General features: G+C 63.8%; 1 protein-coding gene across 2 annotated transcripts in view; it reads left to right on the forward strand.

Annotated features, from left to right (window-relative positions):
• ADAMTS13 (ADAM metallopeptidase with thrombospondin type 1 motif 13) overlaps window positions 1–21,105 on the forward strand; it is a 28,363-nt gene that overhangs the window by 3,376 nt on the left and 3,882 nt on the right. For both annotated transcript variants that reach the window (XM_044264503.1, XM_044264504.1), the window contains exons 3-24: window positions 2,357–2,496; window positions 3,959–4,042; window positions 4,211–4,335; window positions 4,447–4,593; window positions 5,982–6,122; window positions 6,681–6,843; window positions 7,657–7,761; window positions 8,487–8,638; window positions 8,754–8,817; window positions 10,126–10,252; window positions 10,651–10,799; window positions 11,118–11,238; window positions 11,812–11,892; window positions 13,115–13,296; window positions 14,992–15,127; window positions 15,208–15,337; window positions 15,663–15,845; window positions 16,758–16,902; window positions 17,417–17,558; window positions 18,291–18,420; window positions 19,419–19,601; window positions 20,501–20,705. In XM_044264503.1, coding sequence (XP_044120438.1) covers window positions 2,357–2,496; window positions 3,959–4,042; window positions 4,211–4,335; window positions 4,447–4,593; window positions 5,982–6,122; window positions 6,681–6,843; window positions 7,657–7,761; window positions 8,487–8,638; window positions 8,754–8,817; window positions 10,126–10,252; window positions 10,651–10,799; window positions 11,118–11,238; window positions 11,812–11,892; window positions 13,115–13,296; window positions 14,992–15,127; window positions 15,208–15,337; window positions 15,663–15,845; window positions 16,758–16,902; window positions 17,417–17,558; window positions 18,291–18,420; window positions 19,419–19,601; window positions 20,501–20,705 — 3,035 coding nt within the window. The remainder of the gene's footprint in view (window positions 1–2,356; window positions 2,497–3,958; window positions 4,043–4,210; window positions 4,336–4,446; window positions 4,594–5,981; window positions 6,123–6,680; window positions 6,844–7,656; window positions 7,762–8,486; window positions 8,639–8,753; window positions 8,818–10,125; window positions 10,253–10,650; window positions 10,800–11,117; window positions 11,239–11,811; window positions 11,893–13,114; window positions 13,297–14,991; window positions 15,128–15,207; window positions 15,338–15,662; window positions 15,846–16,757; window positions 16,903–17,416; window positions 17,559–18,290; window positions 18,421–19,418; window positions 19,602–20,500; window positions 20,706–21,105) is intronic.

Here is a 21,105-nt window from a genome sequence, read left to right on the forward strand (position 1 = left end):
AGCCTCCTGTCCCTGCAGTGCCTCCGTTCCATGTGGCCCCTCTCAGCTGCGTCTGTGAAGACGGGCCCCGGGGGCCTCCCTGCACCACCCCGCGCTGCTCCCTGCACGCCTGGGGCCGGCGCATCACCGTCTCCTTCCCGCCGGAGCGGAGCCTCCTGTCCACCTCCTTCACCAGCGAGCGCGTGCTGAACGCCTCCCTCCGGCTACTGAGGCGGCCCACCTACCTCTGCTTCACGGGAGGCCGCCCCCTGCTGCCCCCGGGCGCCCGGGCCAGAGTCACTTACTGCTCGGGCGGCTTGGTGAGTGGGAGCCCGGCTTCGCCTCCGGGAGAGGCCGCACTGAGGGTGTGCTGGGTCAGGGGGACCCCACGGTGCCCAGCCAGGTGTGCCAGAGGACACCGCATTGGATCTTTGCCTCACGCCAGGCCTCCGAGGGCGTGTTCCACGGAGGCTCGGAAAAGCGGGCTGAGTTCCCCAAGGCCACTGGGCTAGCCGGTGGCAGAGCGAGGCGTGAACCTGGGGGACCATGGAACGGAAAGAACCGGGGCTTGGCCGTCAACCCTTTGCGTTCTGATTCCGGCTCTGTCCCAGGAGAGCTTGGACCGGTCACTCGATTGGCTCTCAGGGTCTTTGGCTGAGGAGTGATGAGGACTGGTGTCCGGTGGCCGTGTAAATCGGTCACCGCGCATCCGTCTCCGCCTACGTCATGACGTGTCCCTCCCTGGTTGCTGCGTTGTGCGGCTCGGCGTGGGCCGGGACATAAACCATTCCTGGGCAGCCTGGGACTACTGGTGACTGCTGTGCTGTCTGTTAGCACCGGCCTAGCTACTCCCTGGAGCCACTCCCTGTTTCTGTACATGTGGGACCCCGCCAGTGTCTCTCCAAAGGCCAAGGCCACCACCTGAGGGAGGACTGGAGTGGGGGTGGGGGTGGGTGTTGGCTGCAGGTGTAGAAGTGGGCACAGCCCAAAAGGGCACGGGTCCTCCCCAGCTGTCCCACAAGGATGGGCTTGGGGGCACTGGACTTGGAGAGGAGCCCTGGACAGAGCTCAGGACAGGTCTGTGCCTGGTGCTGTGACGTCCCAGAGAGGCCCTGTCACGCAGTGGGGCCACTGGGCTCCGTACCATGCTGTTCTCTCTTCTCTAGGAGGGTGACATCCTGGTGGGTGCGGACAGGTTCTACATCCAGCCGGTGAGGAGGCAGCACCAGGAGCTGGTGCCTCCCTGGGTTCGTGCCCAGCCGCACCTGATCCACAGGCCTGTCCCCAAGGTCCCCACAGTCCCCGAGACCCCAGAAGTCATCCAAGGTACAGCCCCTGGGAGAGGAGGGTGGGGATGCCCTCGGGGACAGCTCTGGGGGGAGGGCCAGCTCTCCCCGATGCCCGGGGAGCCATGCAAAATGCCGCAGCCGTGACTGAACCATCTTCATCAGGATGTTGGGGCGCAGGGAGGGCAGGGGAGCACGTGGCCAGCCATCAGCCGTGCCCCCAACCGTCTACTTGGTGAACAGGTGGACATTCAGCCTACAAACAGCCCTTCCTAGCTCACACAGCCGCTCACAGACACGCTCTGTTGGCAGGACGTCGCTCGCTGGTATTGGTTGCTAGCGCGGACGGGAACACGGGGCCCAAAGACAGAGAGTGGCCGCTTGGGGCTGACACGGTGGCTCTGGGCAGGATCCCAGTTGGAGATGGTCCTGCTGCCTCCCAGGCCTGCTTGTCCAGCCCTCGGGCTGCCTCCGGGTGCAGGCAGGGCGCTGTCCTGGGCAAGCCTTGTCATCATGGAACGAGCCTGTTCTGCTCTCCAACAGGTGCCCAGAGGGGCATCAGGGATGCAGAGCCAGTGCCTGGGGCTTTGGAGAGACATAAAGGACCAAAAGGCCACACAGTAGCTCCCTCCTTGGGCGCTGCACTGCCACCAGGCCCTTTCAGATGCTCCGGGATGCCTGGCCACTACGGGATCTGGCCCTCGGGTGGGATCCAAGACCCAGCAGCCTCTTGGGCTAGCCACCGCTAGTTTTAACAGTTGCCGCAGAAGGTGACCTGCGACAGCTTGGGACCCTCAAGTCTCCTGAGGAGTCAGGAGACCCGCTCCCGGAGGTAGGGGCTGAGAGTGGGTCCAGCCCAGAAACGCTCCCCGGGTGTCCACCCAGCTGGGAGGCAGGGATTGCCTGCCCCCCATGTCCCCCAGGTGAGAGCTGAGGACCCCTGTCTCCCTGAGCTCTGTAGCGGGAAGTAGTAGGGACCGGGCTCACACGGTGTCTCCGAGCCTAGGAAGGACCTGGGTGTGGGGGTCCAAAGCCACAAGTCATCTTCCTTCTAGAACCTTCGCTGTCAGCCCCGCTTCCTCCCTCAGCAGGCCGTCCTCCTTCCCCTCGCGTCCGGAGACAGGCTGCGGGGAGTGTCCTGCACTTGGAGCTGCTGCTGGCCGTGGGCCCCGACGTCTATCGGGCTCACCAGGAGGACACCGAGCGCTACGTGCTCACTAACCTCAACATGGTGAGTGTTCCTTGTGCAGCGGCTCCTTGGATGGCGCCGGCCCCAACGCGTGGGACTCAGGAGCCTCTGGACACGGCGCCCCACGCCAGGAACTTGGGTGGAATGTGATCGAGCTGGCTTGCCTGGGAGTTTGAACTCAGGCTGAACTCGGTGTAACCCTAAGGCTGGGTCATGCTTGCGGCCCAGGACTTTGCGGTGTGTGTGTGTGTGTGTGTGTGTGGCCTGCACTTTGCTTCCTCCTTCCCTCCCTCACCTGGAGTGGAGGTGGGTGAGGGCCCAGGACCCCCTCTTGGGTCACTAGTACACCCCAGGGCCTCTTGCTACTTGGGTCCCTTCTCTCCAGGGGACTCTCAAATCTGGCCTCTGTCCTGAAGCCCATTTGCTCCGTGGGAACCTCGGCCAGCAGTGCCGGCCTCTTCCTGTGGGCACCCCACTGCGGCTGGCCTCCCCTTCACTTGGCTTTGGGGGTGAAGGTGGGTGGAGAGTACGACTCCCACTGAGTGGTGTCGAAGAGACCGAGTCAGGAAAGGAACGTGAGACCCGTGCCCGCAGCTGGAGGGCACGCGTGGGACACACACATGCGCACGCGCACACACGCGTACACACACACACAGTGACTGCTCTAGGCTGCCACGGAAGCTTCGGCAGTGTCAGGAGATCAGGACCAACACGGCAAGGAGAGTGCCGGCCCTGGGGGGTGGGCTGCCCCTACGAATGTGCCCTGCCTCGGGGACGGCCACCTGTTTTGGGCAAAAGGCAAAGTCCCCCAGGCTGACGGCCATAGAAGGCTTTCCCTCCACTTGACAGACTCGGAACCTGGGCTTCTGGGCTCCCTTAGCAGCATCTGAGCCGTGTGGGAAGGGAAGCGGCGGTGCTCGGATTCCGGCCCAGGCCAGCCGAGGCCCGGGGCCGCGCCACGCTCTCCCGGGGCCGTGTGTCATTCAGAGGACGAGCTGGTGCCAGAAGCCACACGGCAAGTCAGCCGCGATCGACATCTTGACACACGTGGCGAGAGAGAGCAAGGAGGCTGGCTGGGGCGTGGGGAGGGGGCTTCTCTGTGGGGTACCCAGGAAAGGGCTTGTGAAGAGGGGGGGCCTCGCGCCGCCTCATGGAGACGTGCAGGTTAGACAAGCAGAGAACAGTCTCAGGTGGATGGACAGAAAAGAGAAAGGACAGGACGAATCTGGTGAGAGAGAGGCACGGTTGGAACGGAATGTTCTAGACTGATAACGATGGCCTGTGTCCCATTGTTTCAGGGGTGTGTGTGTGTGTGTGTGTGTGTGTGTGTGTGTAGCCTGAGCAAGGGGAGGACAGGAGCGCATCTGCCCGGCCCCGCGGCCGGCTTTCCGGCCGACAACCGGCGTCTTCCCCCTGTGCCGATGGAACGTCTTCTCCGGACCCCAGCGCGCCGGTCGGGCCACGCCGGCCCACACGAGTGTCCCCTCTCTCCTGCCCCCCACAGGGGTCAGAGCTGCTGAGGGACCCATCTCTGGGGGCTCAGTTCCGAGTACATCTAGTGAAGATGCTCATCCTGACCCAGCCCGAGGTAGGCGCCGCGCTGGGAGCCCAGAGTCAGCAGAAAACCCATTTCTGTTCTCTTTCCCGCTTCCCGTGGGTCTCCGCCTCGTAACAGGGCTGCGGTGAGGACTGGGTGCCGGCGGCCCCCGCTGGCTGCTGCTTCTGTAAACGCAGCCTCTCTTACTGGATCCCCCAGGATGCTCCCAGCATCACGGGCAACATCACGGCGTCACTGCTGAGTGTCTGTGAGTGGAGCAGGACGGTCAACCCCGAGGACGACGCAGATCCGGGGCACGCCGACCTGGTCCTCTACATCACCAGGTAGCCGCGTTCCCCGGGGGCACCCCAGCCCGCCCGGGAGCTGCCCCCCTCTGCAAAGGCGGTCCGGCGGGCATGTCCACACCGTGCGGATGTCTGTCCTCTCTTCCCAAGGTTTGACCTGGAGTTACCAGATGGTAACCGGCAGGTTCGAGGGGTCACCCAGCTGGGGGGTGCTTGCTCGTCCTCCTGGAGCTGCCTCATCACTGAGGATACTGGCTTTGACCTGGGGGTGACCATCGCCCATGAGATCGCACACAGGTAGGCACCCTGTCCCCAAGCTGAGGCCTAGGAGCTGACCTGGGCTCCCAGGAGGTCACGTCGGGGCTGGCAGAGTCTGTTGGAAGGAACCTATAGCCTTGGCCCCAGTGGACTCGGGAGGTGGGGGAGGGACAAGGGCTGGGAAATCTGATACTGCTTGACTTCCAGGTGATTAAAAACCCTTTTCTCCCCAAAAAACAAGCAAGATGAACTTAACAATTAGAAAATAAGTTTTTTAGGAAATTCAGGTAAAGAGAAAGCAGACGGTCTAAATTATCCCAGGTCCTACCACCCAGAGAGAACGTCTGTTCACATTTTGTTTTAGTCATTTCTTACCCACACACATCATTTTTTATTTGCAAAATTGGGATTATATTGTATATTGTCTCGTTACTATTTTCTTAATGGAGCAATACATCCCGGACATCTTCCCCAGAGTTTTTATAATTTTTTTGGTGCACGTTATTTAACCCCACGCTGCTGGATTTTAGGCTGTTTCCAGATTTTCCTGTTGCGGGCGCTCTGCGTTCTGTAGGCATATCTGTGCTCCGGTCTATGTCACTTACCGAAGTGGCGAGTTTTCTCGAAGATCTTTAAGTCTTTTCATTATGAAAGTCGCGCCCGCGTACAGCACGGAGACTCCTGAAGTAAAAACCTGGGTCTGTGCTGCTTTCCCTGGGCGCCCACCGGCCCAGGCCTTCCAGCCCTGCTGAGCTCTGTGCGGCCCCCGCACCCCTGCCTCTGTGGGCGGCTCAGGTGCCCCGTGAGCCTGGGCTCCTCACCCCTACATCAGCCCCAGCACTTCCACCTTCTCCCGGTTCCAGCCCCTGCACTTGACCCTTGACCCCCACCCCCCCACCCCGCCTCCACAGCGCCTCCATCTGTCTTGTTTTGGAGGAAAAAGTTGTTTTGTTTGTTTGTTTTAAAGAAGGTTTTGAAAACCAGTGTCCATTCCCCTGGGAGTGGAGACGGTGGCCGGAGCCCTGGGCGTTTTCTCGACTTCTTTACTAATCTAAGGACAGAGGCAGTGGATGGATTGTCCCACTCTGGGTCAACCCACAGATCAAGAAAGTCACCACGGCAGCCCCGCACCCCCGACCCAGGGAGGTGCCTCAGGACCCCGTCCCTGACCTTTAACCCCACCGCGTGGCTTTCCTCGCCATTTTTAAAGCCTTTCGACGTTTATTAGCAGAGAGAGGCAGGAGGCTCTGGCTAATATTCGGTGCTCTCTTGGCTGGGAAACTGAGGCAGGGCTCTCTGGCGACGGGGTCAGGAGGCCGCTGGGGTCTGAAACCCCGCGGCTGGAGGGTCCGCCAGGCCCGGACTGCGGGGGTGGGCGGGGCGGGTGGGTAGGCGAGGGGACCCTCAGGGGTTGCCTCCGCGCACAGCTTGGGTGTGGAGCATGACGGTGCACCGGGCAGCGGCTGCGGGCCCAGCGGCCACGTGATGGCCTCCCAGGACGCCGCGCCCGCCCCTGGCGATCTGACCTGGTCTGCCTGCAGCCGCCGGCAAGTGCTGCAGCTGCTCAGGTAGCTGAGTTGCTCACCCCGCCCTGTCCTCCCCATGCCCCCATCTCCACGCGGGGCGCACCCCCACTTGTCCCCCAGACCCACCCCTCCCTCTGCCCCAGCCCTGCCCAGCCCGTTTAGTCCCATCCCGTCCTGTGCCTCCCTCCGTGTGGAGCCCCACCACCTGCCCAGGGCTCTGCATCCTCCACCTCCCCCCTACACCCCGTGTACCCACCCTTCCCCCGCCCCTCCAGCCTGTGCCCCTCCCTCTGTCCACACCTCCTGGTGCCCGCTCCCTCCGTCCTGCCCGCTCCTGCGTCCACCCCTCAGTTCTGCCCCATCCATGCACAGTCCCCCCAGCCACCCCGCCGTTGCCTCCACCCTCCATCCGTGCAACCCCCGCCGGTCGCATCCCCCTCCTCACCCCTGCATCGGGCCCCTCGGCTCTGGATTTGAGCCGCCTCCCAGCCCGGGGCCGCTCTCATGCTGAGAACTCCGGTCCTCCCCCGCGCGTGCCCTCTCCCCCTTCCCGCCCCCACCCTGTGTCCACCCGCAGCCTGAGCCCAGTTCTCCTTGCAGCGCAGGACGGGCGCACTGCCTGTTGGATCTGCCGGGGCCGCAGGCGGGGAGCGCGGGGCGCCCTCCCCAGGCGCAGCCAGGCCTCCTCTATGGCGCAGACGAGCAGTGCCGCGTGGCCTTTGGTGCTAAGGCCGTGGCCTGCACCTTCACCAGGGAGCACCTCGTGAGTCGTGTCCCCCCAGCCCCGACCCCGGTCCACCATGCCGCCCGAGCTCCCTCCACCTATGCCCAGCTCATGCCCCACTGCGAGCGCCTGCTGGGCCAGGCTGGGTCACTTGTTAAAATTCTTAATTTTTTTAAGAAGAGTCCCCATGTTTGCTCCCCATTTTGACACATTCATTCCACAAATTATGTAGAGCGGACCCCAGCAGGCTCCTGACTCTGTGCCCAGGGAACTTCAATAGGCAGTAACTAAAGGCTTCCAACCCAATGGGAACCTGGAGGGCTTCCTGGAGGGCTTCCTGGAGGAAGTGACCTCCAAACCAAAGCCTTTAGCAGCCGTGTAAGCTGGCAGGGGGAGGGGAGATGAAGGGATGAAGGGGACAGGTGCCCCAAATGCCAGCTTCCTCCCTGGGCTGACAGGACTTTCATGGGCCCCAGGCACCTTTGCCTTCATGGTCCCTTCCTCTACATGAAATATTGAGACTTATTATCAGTGTTTTAAATATTACATGAGTATTATAAATACAGTTATATTAATATTACATATTAGAACATCTTTGATCTCAAAGATCATCTTTTTCTTTTGATTTTGAAAGAAATGAAATCGTATTTGTGGGCCCCTAAAATGGGCCCTGGTCAGCATCCCTGTCCCTGTCCTGTGGAGAGGTGTGCTGTGCCCTCTCTCCCTCACCACCAGTGCCCATGGAACAGCGTATGTGTCAGTGGGTCCTGTGGTGTGGGGGTACAATTAAGACTGGATGCTGAGCCAATGGGCTGTGGTGGCCCCGCACCAGACACTTGTCTCCCCTCTTAGGACATGTGCCAAGCTCTGTCCTGCCACACGGACCCCCTGGACCAAAGCAGCTGTAGCCGCCTCCTCGTTCCTCTCCTGGATGGGACAGAGTGCGGCATGCAGAAGGTCAGAGCAGGAACCAAGGGATGTTCAAGTGCGTGTGTGTGTGTGTGTGCCCATGCATGTGTGCCCTTGCCCGCATGCATGCGGGGCCCCGAAGCCTGGCTGCCTGATTTCCTGGGGTGGGGGACAGGAGGATCGGTTAGCTGAGGCAGAGGGCCCCGGTGCTGTTCTTGGCCACCTGGTGGGGAGAGCTGGGCCTCAAGATGCTTCCCGTGTCCCCGTGACCTGCCCAGCCTCTCGCAGGGCCTGGAAGATGGGACGGGTTTTCTAGGTTTGCAGGACCACTGAAGACTGACAAAGCGCTTGCCAGGGGCCCGTGGGGCATCCAGAGCCCCGCCCTCCCCGCACCAGTGCTGCGTTTCTTTCCTCCCCTCCCTGGGTCTGGTGTTGTCCCCCCATCCCACAGAGGAAACAAAGGCTCTGAGTGGCCGTGATAACGCGGCTCAGCTCCCTGACCCAGGCTCCCTCTCGCTGGCTGTACCAGGCAGCGTCTTCCTCTCCCCTGCAGACCTCAGGGCCTCTGCCCTTCCTCTCTGCCCGGCGTGGCCAGATTCTTCCTGTCCTCTAGCCTGGGGTTAGCACTGTTTCCTGAGCAGGAAGGGGGCGCGGGGGTCCCTGCGTGCACACACCTGTGTGGGTGTGGGTGTCCTGGGGGGGTGCCCTGTGGGTAGGGGGTGAGCATGGCTGTGGGTGCCCTGGATGTGGGAAGGCGTGTCCTTCTCTTGCAGTGGTGCTCCAAGGGTCACTGCCGCTCCCTGGCGGAGCTGAGCCCCGTCGGGGTGGTGCACGGGCACTGGTCTAGCTGGGGTCCCCCCAGCCCTTGCTCTCGCTCCTGCGGAGGAGGTGTGGTCACCCGGAGGAGGCACTGCAACAACCCCAGGTACCACAGGGAGGGGGCCCTGTCCTTCAGGTGAGGGAGGGGGCCTGCTCCACGGTCCCTGGTTGGGGGGGTAGGGGGTCACCTGTCACCTCTTGTGTCTTGTGGACATTTTCAGGCCTGCCTTTGGAGGGCGTGCGTGTGTGGGCGCTGACCTCCAGGCTGAGACGTGCAACACCCAGGTAGGCCTGCTTCCCCTGGGCAGGACGAGAGGCTCAGGTCAGTGGTGCCGGCCCCGGGGGAGCCAAAGGATTGGGGCGGCTGTGATCTGTGGCTCACGCCAGGGCGCTTTGGAGAGTGGGGTGCTGCTGTGTCTCTGCTGGGACCCCAGTGGGTCCTCCAGGTGTCGCACCTCTGTCCCCACATGCCACCGCCCTCCCTGGGAGCACCCCCTGCCTAAAAGCGTCCCTTTCAGTCCAAGCACAGGTGAAATCCACATCATATCAAATCACCCGTTTTGAAGTGTGGAGCCCAGTAGCGTTGGTCCATCTCTACCACCCCAAAGGAAAACTCCAGACCCATGAAGCAGTCCCTCCCCTTCCCCAACCTCCAGCCGCTGGCAACACCGTCGCTTTCTGTTTCCGTGGATTTGCCTGCACTGGGGCGTTTCTGAGACGTGGAGTCCCACGGTGGGCGAGCTTTCATGACTGGCTTCTCTCACTCAGCATCATGTCCTCAGGGTCCTCACGTGCGGCAGGTGTGAGCAGTGCACTCCTTTTTGGGGCTGAATAATCTCCCCTCGTGCAGACGGGCCTTGTATTTATTACCTGTTCATCCGGCCGTAGGCATCCAGCCCGTTTTCCCCTCTTGGTTGTCGTGAATCGTATTCCTGGGAACGTGTCTGTCCATGGACTTTGGTGCCAGTGTTTATTTCTTTTGGGCAGACTCCTAAGAGAGAGGTCCCTGGGTCATAAAGCATTTCTACGTCCGTCCAGTTCTTTCTTTGAGGAGCCCCCGCCAGCCGGCCCAGCAGGGAAGCTACTCTGCTTCCCCGCTGCAGGGTGTGAGGGTTCTGGTTTCCCCACGTCCATCCCCTTCTCTCCGTCCTCGCTGTCCATGGTTTGATCATGGCCATCAGACTGGGTGGTTCCTTGGACCTTGAGTTAAGATCCGCAGCCGGTGAGACCTTCCCTCCCGCCTTCTGCAGGCAGACTCGGGGCCTCCCCAGCCTGGGAGGGGGCAGTCTTCCCCTGGAACACAGGCTCAGGGGAAGGGAGGCAGCGAGCAGCGCTCTTTACGTCTGTGTCGTGTCCTTTGTCCTGGCAAATTCTCCCGGATTCTTGCATCAGCAGAGAAAGGCTTGTCCCCCTCAGTGTACAGAGCAGGGACCCGAGGCGCAGCCAGGAGCTGGGCTCCCGCCCGCATAGTGACCCGGTTACTGCATGGTGCCTTGTGGTCCCCAGTGGCAAAGGCCACTATCCTAGGTGCCCTGCCCCAAGCCCCCATCCCGGGGCCCCTCCTGTGCCTGTCCTCTGCCTCCTCCCGGCCAGGCCTGTGAGAAGACCCAGCTGGAGTTCATGGCCGAGCAGTGCTCCCAGACGGACAGGAAACCGCTGTACCTGTCCCCAGGCAACGCCTCCTTCTACCGCTGGGGCCCCGCTGAGCAGTACAGTCAAGGTGCGGCTGGCCCCGTCACCCCGACGCCGTGGAGGGCCGGGCACCGGCTCCGGCTCTGCGTGGGTCACATCACGTCCAGGCACCACCCCTTGCTAACAGGCCTGGGCTCAGCTTTGCCATCTGTAACACGGAGATGGGAGCAGGGCGCCCTGCTCGGGGAGCGGATTCAGTGCGATGACACGGGGGCTGTGCCAAGGTCGCTCCTCGGCTCGTAGCTCCGGGACGCTGCTCCGCCCAGATGGCGTCACAGCCTCTGGAGACCAGACCCTTGCCCCCAACCCACAGGAGGAAGCGGGGGTGGGGGTGGTGGCCGGTGGCGCGGGCCTGCCTGGGTTGTGCTCTGCGGTCTGTGGAGTTGCCTTCCCTACACCAGGGTCCCTGTCCCTCTGCCTCCCCAGGGGATGCTCTGTGCAGACACATGTGCCGGGCCATCGGCGAGACCTTCATTGTGAGGCGTGGGGACCGTTTCCTGGATGGGACCCGCTGTGTGCCAAGTGGTCGGCGGGAGGATGGGACCCTGAGCCTGTGCGTGGCGGGCAGCTGCAGGGTAGGCGTGTGCGGGCAGCAGGGCGCCCTCCCAGCCACGGTGGCCTTGGGGCCAGTCCCATGGGAAGTCAGAGGCTCAGGGGCTCTGGGGGTGGGGTGAGGGGGCGTCTACGGGCGCTGGCCACCATGAAGCTGCAGCGGAGTCTGCACGGCTGCTCCCAGGGCGCTGGGGTGACCTTGGAGCCGGCCGGAGGTTCGGAGCCCTCTGTGACCGCGGGCGAGTCAGTTACACCTGCTTCCCGCGTCGCCCTCGGAAGCCGCGAGGGCCGCCCATCAACCTCTGGGGTCACCCACCCGCGTGTCCCCGCTCTTTCCGCAGACGTTCGGCTGTGACGGCGCGATGGACTCCCCGCAGCTGCGAGACGTGTGTCAGGTGTGCGGAGGGGACAACAGCACGTGCCAGCAGCGGTCCGGCTCTTTCACGGGCGGAAGGGCCAGAGGTGGGGCTCCCCTCGGGATGGACGGCCGCGCTCCCCCCCACCTCTAAGAGCCTCCTGCTGCACAGAGCCCCGGCAGCGAGCCCAGGACCCTCCGCGTGGGCCTCCGCCTCCCTCCTCCTCTTCGCCAGCCTCCCCGAGCAGCTGACCGTTGGCGGAGGCCGCCACGGGCAGTGGCACTTCCGGGTAGCTGTGATAAGACCCAGACAGGGGACAGCGAGGAGTGGCCTGGCCCTGTTATACTTGGCAAGCCTGCGACTCGGCTCAGTTTCTGAAAGAGGTCAAGTCGTTCGCAGAGTAGATGCTTGGAGCCCCCTCCCTGTGGCGAGCCACATGCTGAGCCTGGAACCTGGGATTCGGTCCCTCCGCCTGGGCCGGGCAGCCCCCTGGAAGGTGACCATCTGGCCTGGCTTGCATTGGCCCCGGGTGACAGGGGACCCTCTACTGCCTGAGGCAACCCCATTGTTAGCTATTGGCCTCAAGGTGCCTCCCCCACCCCACCGGGGACATCTGAAATCCCCCTTTCACTCCAACGTCAGTGACCTGAGATCCCCCCCACCCGCCGCTTCCTTCTAGAGTATGTCACGTTCCTGACCGTGACCCGCAACCTGACCAGCGTACATGTCACCAACCGGAGGCCTCTCTTCACACACCTGGGTGAGCTGGCCCGAGGGCGTGCCCCTGACAAACCGAAGCTGAGAAAACACCGTCCCCCAGATGCCCTCACGACTTTTCTTCCTAAGATTCTATTTACTTACTAGAGAGAGAACATGAGTGGGGGGCAGAGGCAGAGGGAGAAGCAGGCTTCCCACTGAGCAGGGAGCCGAGACGGGACTCGATCCCGGGACCCCGCGGTCACGACCTGAGCTGAAGGCAGGCGCTTCCCCGACGGAGCCGCCCAGGCGCCCCCAGACGCCCTCACACTTCTGACACCACCTGCAGTTTCGGGGGTTCCCTCAGCACCGCCAGGTCGGATAAGTCCCCAGGAGGACCCCCAGAACACGGAGAGCGTTTCTACGCGCGGATCTGGCTTGCTCGAGGGCGAGGAGATGGTGAAAGAAACCAGAGCGGAGATGCCTGTCGGGCGGAGTCTGGGAGGGCTCGGTGTCCCGCACCGGCGTGCGGCGGTGGGCACGGGCTGTCGCCAAGCCCAAGCTGCCCCGGGCTCAGCATCCAGTTTGATGAGGACGTCGTGATGTGAACACGATGCACGGCCGAGCGACTGATGACTCACGTGATGGCCTCGGTCTCTAGGTTCCCAGAGGAGACCAACCCAAGCTGCTGTCCGGCTTCGCATATTTGGTTTTTCTGGCCTGGCCGGCCCCCACCTTAAGCAAAGACACTCCTGTCTGTGTGACTCAAGTCCCTTCCTGGAAGCCCAGGGCAAAGGCCACACCTGTCTCTGGGCAAGGCCGCCTCCTTTACCACTTAATGCCACAGTGTTTCTTGATTTCCGGAGGGCGCCCACACCTGCCCTTGGCGTCTGGAGTGGGGGGATGGTCCTGGGGGCCTTGAGCCCCCGAAATCCGCCTGCAGAGCTCCGTGTGGGCAGGCTTGGAGAGAGGGCAGGTCCACGGTGCTCACCAGGTTCTGGACAGAGGTGCAGGGCCACCAATGTGTGGTCAGATGCCTATGGGCATCTGGGAGGGTGTCCCCTGCCTGCCGCTGAGACTGCCTGACCGGCCAGGGCACTGGGCAGACGGGCTCCCTGGGGAGGGCTGGGGCCCCGGGGGAGGAGAGCTGTGGCCCTGGGGATTCGTCCCCATGTTGCCACAACCCCCTTCGTTAAGTCAGGACCTCTTCTGTGAGAGGGCCGGCGCCCCAGCTGCCACAGGTGTGGGGGAGGCGGACCCCCGCCCACAGCCTCGCTCCCCCACAGCCGTGCGGATCCGAGGGCGCTACGTCGTGGCGGGGAATTCCGGCATCTCTCCCAGCACCACCTACCCCTCCCTCCTGGAGGACAGCCGCGTGGGGTACCGAGTGGCCCTCACCGAGGACCGGCTGCCTCTCCTGGAGGAGATCCACATCCGGGGACCCAGCCAGGACGATGTGGAGATCCAGGTGATCCGGAGGGCCTGGGGGAGCCGGCGGGGCCTGCTCCTGCTGTCACCTGCCCCTTGGCTCAGCAGTCCCATGGGGGCGCACAGGAGTCCCTGCAGTTCTGAACGTGGGCGTGCAGGGGTCGTGGCTCCCCCCGGGGAGGGCTGTGGTGCGGGGGTCTGAGAGGAGCTGACGCTGCGGGCCCAGCAGGGCGAGGGCGATGTGTGCGCAGGGTGCATCGTGAGGAGGGATGAGGCAAGGGGACCCCACGTGCGAGGAGCCTGGAGGCTGCACGGGTCTCCAGGGCTTGGGGTTTCCCCCCCGGATACTGGGATGTTGGGGCCAGAGCTGCTGAGGGGGTTCTGGGTAAAGCGCAGGGGGGATCGGGCCTGTGTTAGGCCTGGCCGAAGGAGGCTGTGGGGAAAGAGACAGTGGGATGCCCAGATTGGAGACCCACTGTGGGGGGTGTCCCTCCTGGAGCAGGGGCAGCCCAGCTGCTGGAAACAGGGAGACGCCGAGGTCAAGGGCTGGGGCCCGGGGACACAGGTGGGCTGGAGTTTGAATCCTGCCTCGGCAAGAACTCGGCAAAGGAATTGACTCTTCTGAACCTCAGTTTCCCCATCTGCAAAATGGGGCTAAGAATACATACATTATGAAGTCAGCGTGAAGATCCACCTCTTAAAGATAAGGGGCATTAAGCGTGCGGCGGGTGTCCAGCGCCCCACACGTGTGTGCCCCGAGCAGTGGCGGCTGCAGCCCACACGCTTGCTGGCTTGGATCCTGAAAGTGCCAGCGACTGGGGATGCCCCCTCCTAATGGAAAGTGAGGGCCCCTCCCCCGCTGCAGAAGTCCTGGGGCAAAGGGGTGGGTGCCAGGAGGGCCGACCCAGCAGCCAAAATTTCTCCCAAGCCTCGTGGTCCTCCACAGAGCTTGCCAGGTTCTCATCCTGTCTCTGCCGCCGCCCCCAGACCTCATTTTCCCCCCGTGGAATGGGCACGAGGCTGCCGCCTGCCTCCGAGGGTCAGGGGATGCGCGTGCCGGGCAGTGTCGGCAGCAGTCACTGGTCCCAAGGAGGCTCTGGGTGGACGCTGGCTCTTCCTGGCTCTCAGGGACAGAGCTCCCTGCGTGAGCTCCTCTGCTCGTGTCCCCATGTGTGCTTTGCAGAGAAAGGCGCTTGGTGGAGTAGGTGGACGTTAGCGTGAGTTGAAATAGCCCTGGGGAGAGGTCCGAGGCTTGGTGGCCCTTGACTTTGGTCTAGCAGCTCCATCCTCTGCCCCACAGCAGGAGAGACAGCAGGGGCTGCCCAGAGTCCACCCGGGCTACAGGGAGCCCCCGCGGACTAGTGCACCCCTTTTGTGACTCCCCATGCTGCCCAGGCCACCCCCCTCCCAGCGCCCAGCAGCATCGTTCCCAGGGCCTCGCAGCTGTGTCTGCACGCTTTGCGCTATGCGGTGTGTGTGTAAAACACAGATTCCGGGGCTGCTCCCAGCCACTGCGTCAGGACCTGCTGGGCGGGCCCGAGAATCCCCATGCTCACAGGGGATGGTGCCGTGTGGCCGGATGAGGACTTGTGCAGACAGGGGCTGGAACCTTGGGGCCTCCGGGGCTCTGCCCTCCAGATGCAGGGCGGCTGGCCTTGGATAGAGCCCCAGGACCGGCCGAGCTCCGTTGGGGAGCCCAGCGGACAAGGCCCAGCTCTCCGTCTGTCCCCGGCAGGTTTACAGGCGCTACGGGGAGGAGTATGGTGACCTTGCACGCCCAGACATCACCTTCACCTACTTCCAGCCTAAGCAGCCACAGGCCTGGGCATGGGCCGCCATGCGGGGGTCCTGCTCGGTGAGCTGTGGGGCAGGTGAGGCCTGGGGCGGGGCTCACCTGAAGCACAGTTTGCTCCCTGCAGGGAGGTGGCCCAGCCCCGCTCTTCCCTCCCAGGGCTGCGCTGGGTGACCTACGGCTGTCTGGACCAGGCCAGGAACGAGTGGGCGGAGGCCGCTCGGTGCGAAGGGAGCCAGCAGCCCGCAGCCTGGCCAGAGTCCTGCGCCCCCAGGCCCTGCCCCCCATAGTGAGTGCTGCCTGCGCTCTGCCATGCCTGCTGGGCTCTCGCTGACCATGGGGCCCACGTCCTGAGCTGAGATCGAGAGTCAGAGGCTCAATCGACCGAGCCCCCCCAGGCGCCGCCCAGGTGTCCCCCCCAGGGACACCCAGGGGGCCACCGGGCTGAGTGGGCTGTCCCTGGGCCATGTCCAGGAACCTGCAGGGACATAGGGTCCGGTGCAGAGCAGGGAAGCCAGTCCGCTGGACAAATCTGCCTTTCTCTCCCTGCCTCTCCCGAGCCAGTCCTCGGGGGGACAGGGATGGCCCTGACGCTCTGTCCCTCTCGCCCTCAGCTGGGCAGCCGGAGACTTCGGCGCGTGCAGCGTCTCCTGCGGGGGAGGCCTGCGGGAGAGGGCCGTGCGTTGCGTGGAGGCCCAGGGGACCCTCCTGAGGCCGCTGCCCCCTGCCCGGTGCAGAGTGCTGGCCCCAGAGCCGGCAGTGGTGGAAGCCTGCAACCCCCAGGCCTGCCCGGTGAGGTGAGCGCAGGGAGGCGGGGAGGCGAGTCCGGAGATGCAGGGCGGCGAGCGCAGGGAGGCGGGGAGGCGACTGCCCAACTCCTGTCAGGGCTCAGGGCTTGTCCTACAGCCAGCCCTACCCTTGCAGAGTGTCCCTTCACCCCTAGGACTCTGGCCGGGCCCCACCGTCCCAGAGGGAGCGGCTTCGGAATTACTGTCCAGGAGACACTGGGCCGGCCATTTCCCTCTCTGAACCCCCAGATCCCTGCTCACACATAAAACCATAAGTGTCCCTTTGTTGTGACCATTGCCGTCCCCATGGTACCTCCTTTCCCTTCAGGATCTGAGCTGACAGTGGCTTCTTCTGAGTTGCTGCTAACTGGCTGGGCTACCAGGTCAAGTCCCTTCCCTCTCTGGGCCCCAGTTCTGTTACTGGTCCAGTGGGGAGGAGCCTGGCCTCGGTCACTGGTGGCGCAGGCCTGGCTCGGGCTCCCTTGCCCCTCTCCCGTGCGTGGCAGACCTGGGAATCCCCACCCTTTCCCACGGAGGCCGCTCCTGCCTCAGCTCGGCCGGCAGCTGCCCCCTGTCAGGGCTAGCTTGGACTCGGAGCACAGTTGCCATCCCTCACCTGGGTGGCCCGATTCCGTTTCTCGGCACCTGCTAGTGTGTGAGGGGTGACGGTTCTCTCGGGTCGGAGGCCCGCCTTCCTCTCTGGAAGGCCCCGGTCCAGGCCTGAGTCCCCGCCCCCGGGCTACCAAGTGGAGGGCCGGCAGCCGCTTGTCCAGCACTCTGGGGAGAGGCCTCGGGGTTTTGCTTCTTTGTGGGGCTCCTCCTCGAGTGCTGGGGTGCTGGGGTGTGGGTTCACTGCCTTTCTCCGCCCCAGGAGCCCTACAGCCGATGAGAGGCAGGGCCTGCTGTCTGTCCTGTCCTCAGGCAGGAGGGCTCAGACGCGTGCTCGCCAGCCTGTGGAGCAGACCCGGCTTTGTGGAATAGGACATGTGTGCGCAGGGCAGAGGGCCTGGCCACCGCGGGGCCCTGCCCCACAGACGAGAAGCTGCCTGGCCAGGAACCCTGTGTGGCCACAGCATGCTCTCTAGAACCAAGCGATGTGAGTATCCTGGGCACAAGGGTACCCTGGGCTATTGGGGGCTTATCGGACAGGAGAACAGGGAGCACTGATTACCCTTGGCCTCCTGGCCAGAGCGCAAGGACTGTCCTTCTGCAACGTGGCTGTGTACAGGGCCCGCCTCACCCAAAGGATGAGCCTAGGGAGAAAGCTCTGGGCCTCGTCCCCCATCCAGCTGGCAAGCTGGGCTTGGGCCCCAGACCCAAGCATCCCATTATGATGCAGCTGGTCTGGCTCTGAGCCCCAGCCTCAGCCCTGCCCTGCTGTGCTGGTACAGAGGGCAAAGTGAGTGGGGTGGGGGCGTCCTCAGGCAGCCGGAAGCAAGTGTTCCTGGAAAGGAGCAGTGGGAGGGGCCGCCTTTGGGCTCTGCTGACCACGCCCCCTCTCCTGAAGAGATTGGGGTGGGTGCGTGGGGGACCAGGTGCTCAGGGATCCAGCGGGGGAGACCGAGACCGAGCCCCAGCAGCCTGTTGCTTGTCCCCCACAGCCAGACCCCCGGCCTCTGGAGGAGGAGGCCACATCCCCACCGGGCGGCGCTGGGGTGGGGGCTCACGCCGCACACATGTGGACTCCCCTGGCGGGGCCGTGCTCTGCCTCCTGCGGTCGAGGTGAGGCCCCCAGGGCTCCTTCGCTAACTCCTCCCTGCCTACCTTTTGCCTAGATCTAAAATATTTGAACTGGCTCAAGTTCAAATCCAGACTAGGTCAGAATGTGACGTCACATACAAAGCGAGTGGGGCAGGTCTTCATCGCTCGGGTGAAGGGCAGGAGAGACAATGAGACTCGGCGGTGTTGACACCCACATGTACTTCTTAAGGTCTAGAAAGTCAGCGAGCAGAGGGCCGCAGACAGCTCTGAGCTTCCTGGCCGCCGAGTCAGAGGAGCAAGGCTTTAAGATACGGTGTGTTCTTGAACTACAGGCCTCGGCGCTTGCCCAGGGAAACCTGTCCATGTTCAGAATCAAGGCAGGGACTCTTTTGAGGCTAGTCCTAAAGCAGAGATTCACTGAACCGGACCCTGATACCATCGTAGTCATAGACACAGTACGGGATGGTCCGAGCGGTTCTCACCGAGTGACAAGAAGCAGAGCTGCCGCTGAGGGCTGCCACGGGCCAGGCCTTTGTACCCCACTTCAAAGTCCGTACAATATCCCTGTAAGTGAGGCACCATCAGGTGAAAAATCTGAGGCTCAGAGAGGTTAAGTCACTTGTCCAAGGTCACCCAGCTGGCAAGTGGCAGAGACAAGAGTTGGACCTTCTGGAGCTCTCCAGAGAGCGGGACACCCGTAGTTCTTGTCGAACCCTCCTCTTGGGGCTTGGGGTCTCTGCTTCCTCCCCACAGGCCTGAGGGAGCTGCGTTTCGTGTGCATGGACTCTGTCCTGGGGACCCCTGTCCAGGAAGAGCTCTGTGACCTGGGAAGCAAGCCTGCGAGTCGGCGGGAAGCCTGTAGGGCTGCCCCTTGCCCGGCTTGGTGAGTGGGGGTAGAGACTATGCGGTGGGGGTTGGGGGGTGGGGGGAGGCAGCAGCCCAGGTCCCTGAGGGAGGGAGGCGTGTCTCCCCGGATGCCACCTCCGACAGAGCGACAGAGCCTGGCCTTCCTGCTCCAGGTGGGAGACCCGAGCCTCGGCACCGTGCCCAGTGACCTGCGGACGGGGATGGGTGCCACTGGCTATTCGGTGCGTGAGGCTGGACCAAGGCCACCCTGTCCCCCTGCCTCCCTCCGAGTGCTGGCGGGTGCCCAGGCCCAGCCCCGTGCAGGACTGCAGTCCGAAGCCCTGCCCTGCCAGGTGAGCCCCTTCCCAAGGAGACGGGTGGTCCCAGGCACCCGTCCTCGGAGCGGGCCTCAGCCCCTCCCTGTAAGCTGCTCGGTGCCCTCCCCTGCAGGACACCGCACTGGTGTCCTGGAAGGCTGTGGCGGGCTTCAGGCTCGTGGGACACTGTGAGCACGCATGGCAGATGGTTTGTCATCCCTTGCTCTTCCCCAAGCGCCTGCCACGCCCGGGGTCCGTTCTGATGGTAGGGACACAGCAGTGAGCAGGACAGAGAGGTACCCCGGCCCTCCTGGAGCAGAAGCCTGGGGCGGTGGGGAGATGGAAGAGCAGACGGACTGGGAGACACAGTTTGCCGTTGGCATTGGTGTGGTGTGGCAAACAGTGCGGCAAAGAAGATTGGGAGTGCCAGCCGGCCCGTGGGGGGCCGGCATTCCTATTAGAGACACAGCCAGCTTCGCAGTCCCCCTGGGGTGCTCTGTCTCTCCCCCGACTGCCCTTTGAACACATGTTTGTCCTCAGCGTTCTGTCTGGGAAGTGGGCCTTTCGGAATGTTCTCTGTCCACTGTGCCCAGCCTCTTGGTGGAGTGCCCACCAAGGGTGCCCCTCAGAGAAAGGACGTCTCCAGGCCCTTCCCAGTCTGCGGAAAGGAGGGGCGGCCCCGCTTCCCTGGGTTCCCCCCAACTCCGGTGTGTTTCAGGTGGAGGTATAAGCTGGCGGCGTGCAGCGTGAGCTGTGGAGGAGGGTTTGCGCAGAGGCTGCTGTACTGTGCGCGGGCCCACGGGGAGCACGAGGACGAGGAGGTCCTGCCGGATACCCAGTGCCAGGGGCTGCCGCGCCCGGAGCAGCGGGAGGCCTGCAGCCCAGAGCCCTGCCCGGCCAGGTTAGCAGCCCAGGGGGTCGAGGAGGCAGCTTGACGTTCCAGAGCGTGCAGACCCCAGGCCAGTCACCGCGGGGCTCGTGGGCTGGCTCCAGCCCGGGAGGTGGTCTTCGGGGAGCAGGAGTCCCTGGCGGGCCGCCGGAGGAGTCAGAGGCGAGGTTCCAGCGAAATGCAGACGGGGCTGCAGGTTCTCGTCAGGACTCGGTTGTGGGGGGCGCTGGAAGGGTCTCCGGGAGGAGGGAGGATGCGGAGCCCGAGGGTGGTCCCACCACCGGCCGAGGGTGGTCCCAGCTGGGGCACAGGACCTAACAGCTGAAGCCAGCGAGGTCCCGAGGTGGGGTCGGAGCCTGCGGGGGGCCCATTTCTCCACCAGGGGCGACTCTGCCTCCCACAGGACATGTGGCAGTGTCTGGAGACATTTTCAATGTCACGGCTAGGGAAGGGGGATGCTAGCGGCCTCCGGTGAGCGGGTGGAGGCCAGGTGTGCGGTTGAACATCCCACACAGCCCAGATGCCCCCACGACAGGACCGCGGGCCCCCGAGGTCAGTGGTGCCCGGGAGGAGAAGCACGTGTGCTCTGAAGGGCGGGTAGGGGTCTCGGTCGGCTGCAGTCCATCTCCCTAGTGTCTAGGACAGCGCCGGGCCCGCCGAAGGCAGGGTTGCGAGGTGGCGTCCCAGAGCCAGGGGCGGCCTCACCCTCTCGCGCGGGCTCCCGGGGTTCGTTCCCGGCTCTGAAAGACGTCAGCTGCTGCCCTTTGCTGACCAGTGACAGGCGAACACGGGCGGAGACGGGTTTTCCTCCTCCTGGGGCATCTTCTCCGCATCCCTGTTACTGGGAGAATGGAGGAGCCGTGAGCCCTCCCTGGGCTCAGGGCTGCGCTCCGGGCCTTGGTCTCTTGCAGGTGGAAAATCCTGTCCCTTGGCCCGTGCTCAGCGAGCTGTGGTCTGGGCACCGCCACGCGCTCCGTGGCCTGTGTGCGGCTCAGCCAAGGCCAGGATGTGGAGGTGGAGGGGGCAGCCTGCGCGGCTCAGGTGCGGCCTCAGGCCAGCGTCCCTTGTGTCATCACCGACTGCACCTACCGGTGGCATGTCAGCTCCTGGACACAGGTAAGCGTTGGGGCTGGGGCTGGGGGCACGTCGGCCCAGGGTCCTGATGCATGGGGACCCTCGGGGCTTTGACTCACTGTGATCCCTGAAAGGAGGGAGGGAGTACGGTGGGAGCAGGTGGCCGGTGCCTGGAGGTGGGAGACACAGCAGGGCCTCGAGACCTGAGGGGCAGGTCCAGACCGAGGTCTGGAGACACCAGGAGAGGAAGGGGAAGGTGACTCCGTCCCACACCTTGGTCTCTCTGGGGCCGTCCTGTGCCCAAGCACCTCACAAAGTACTAGAGAGACTAAGGAAAATAGGGTTAGGTCTCCCACTGGAGGCCCTCACCCATGGTGTGGAGCGGGAGAAGGGGCCAAGCAGACAGCCACCACCGGCATCAGTCCAGAGGACTGTGGGCATC

Source organism: Neovison vison, chromosome 9 (genome assembly GCF_020171115.1).
Source record: "Neovison vison isolate M4711 chromosome 9, ASM_NN_V1, whole genome shotgun sequence".
Classification (NCBI taxonomy): Eukaryota; Metazoa; Chordata; class Mammalia; order Carnivora; family Mustelidae; genus Neogale; species Neogale vison.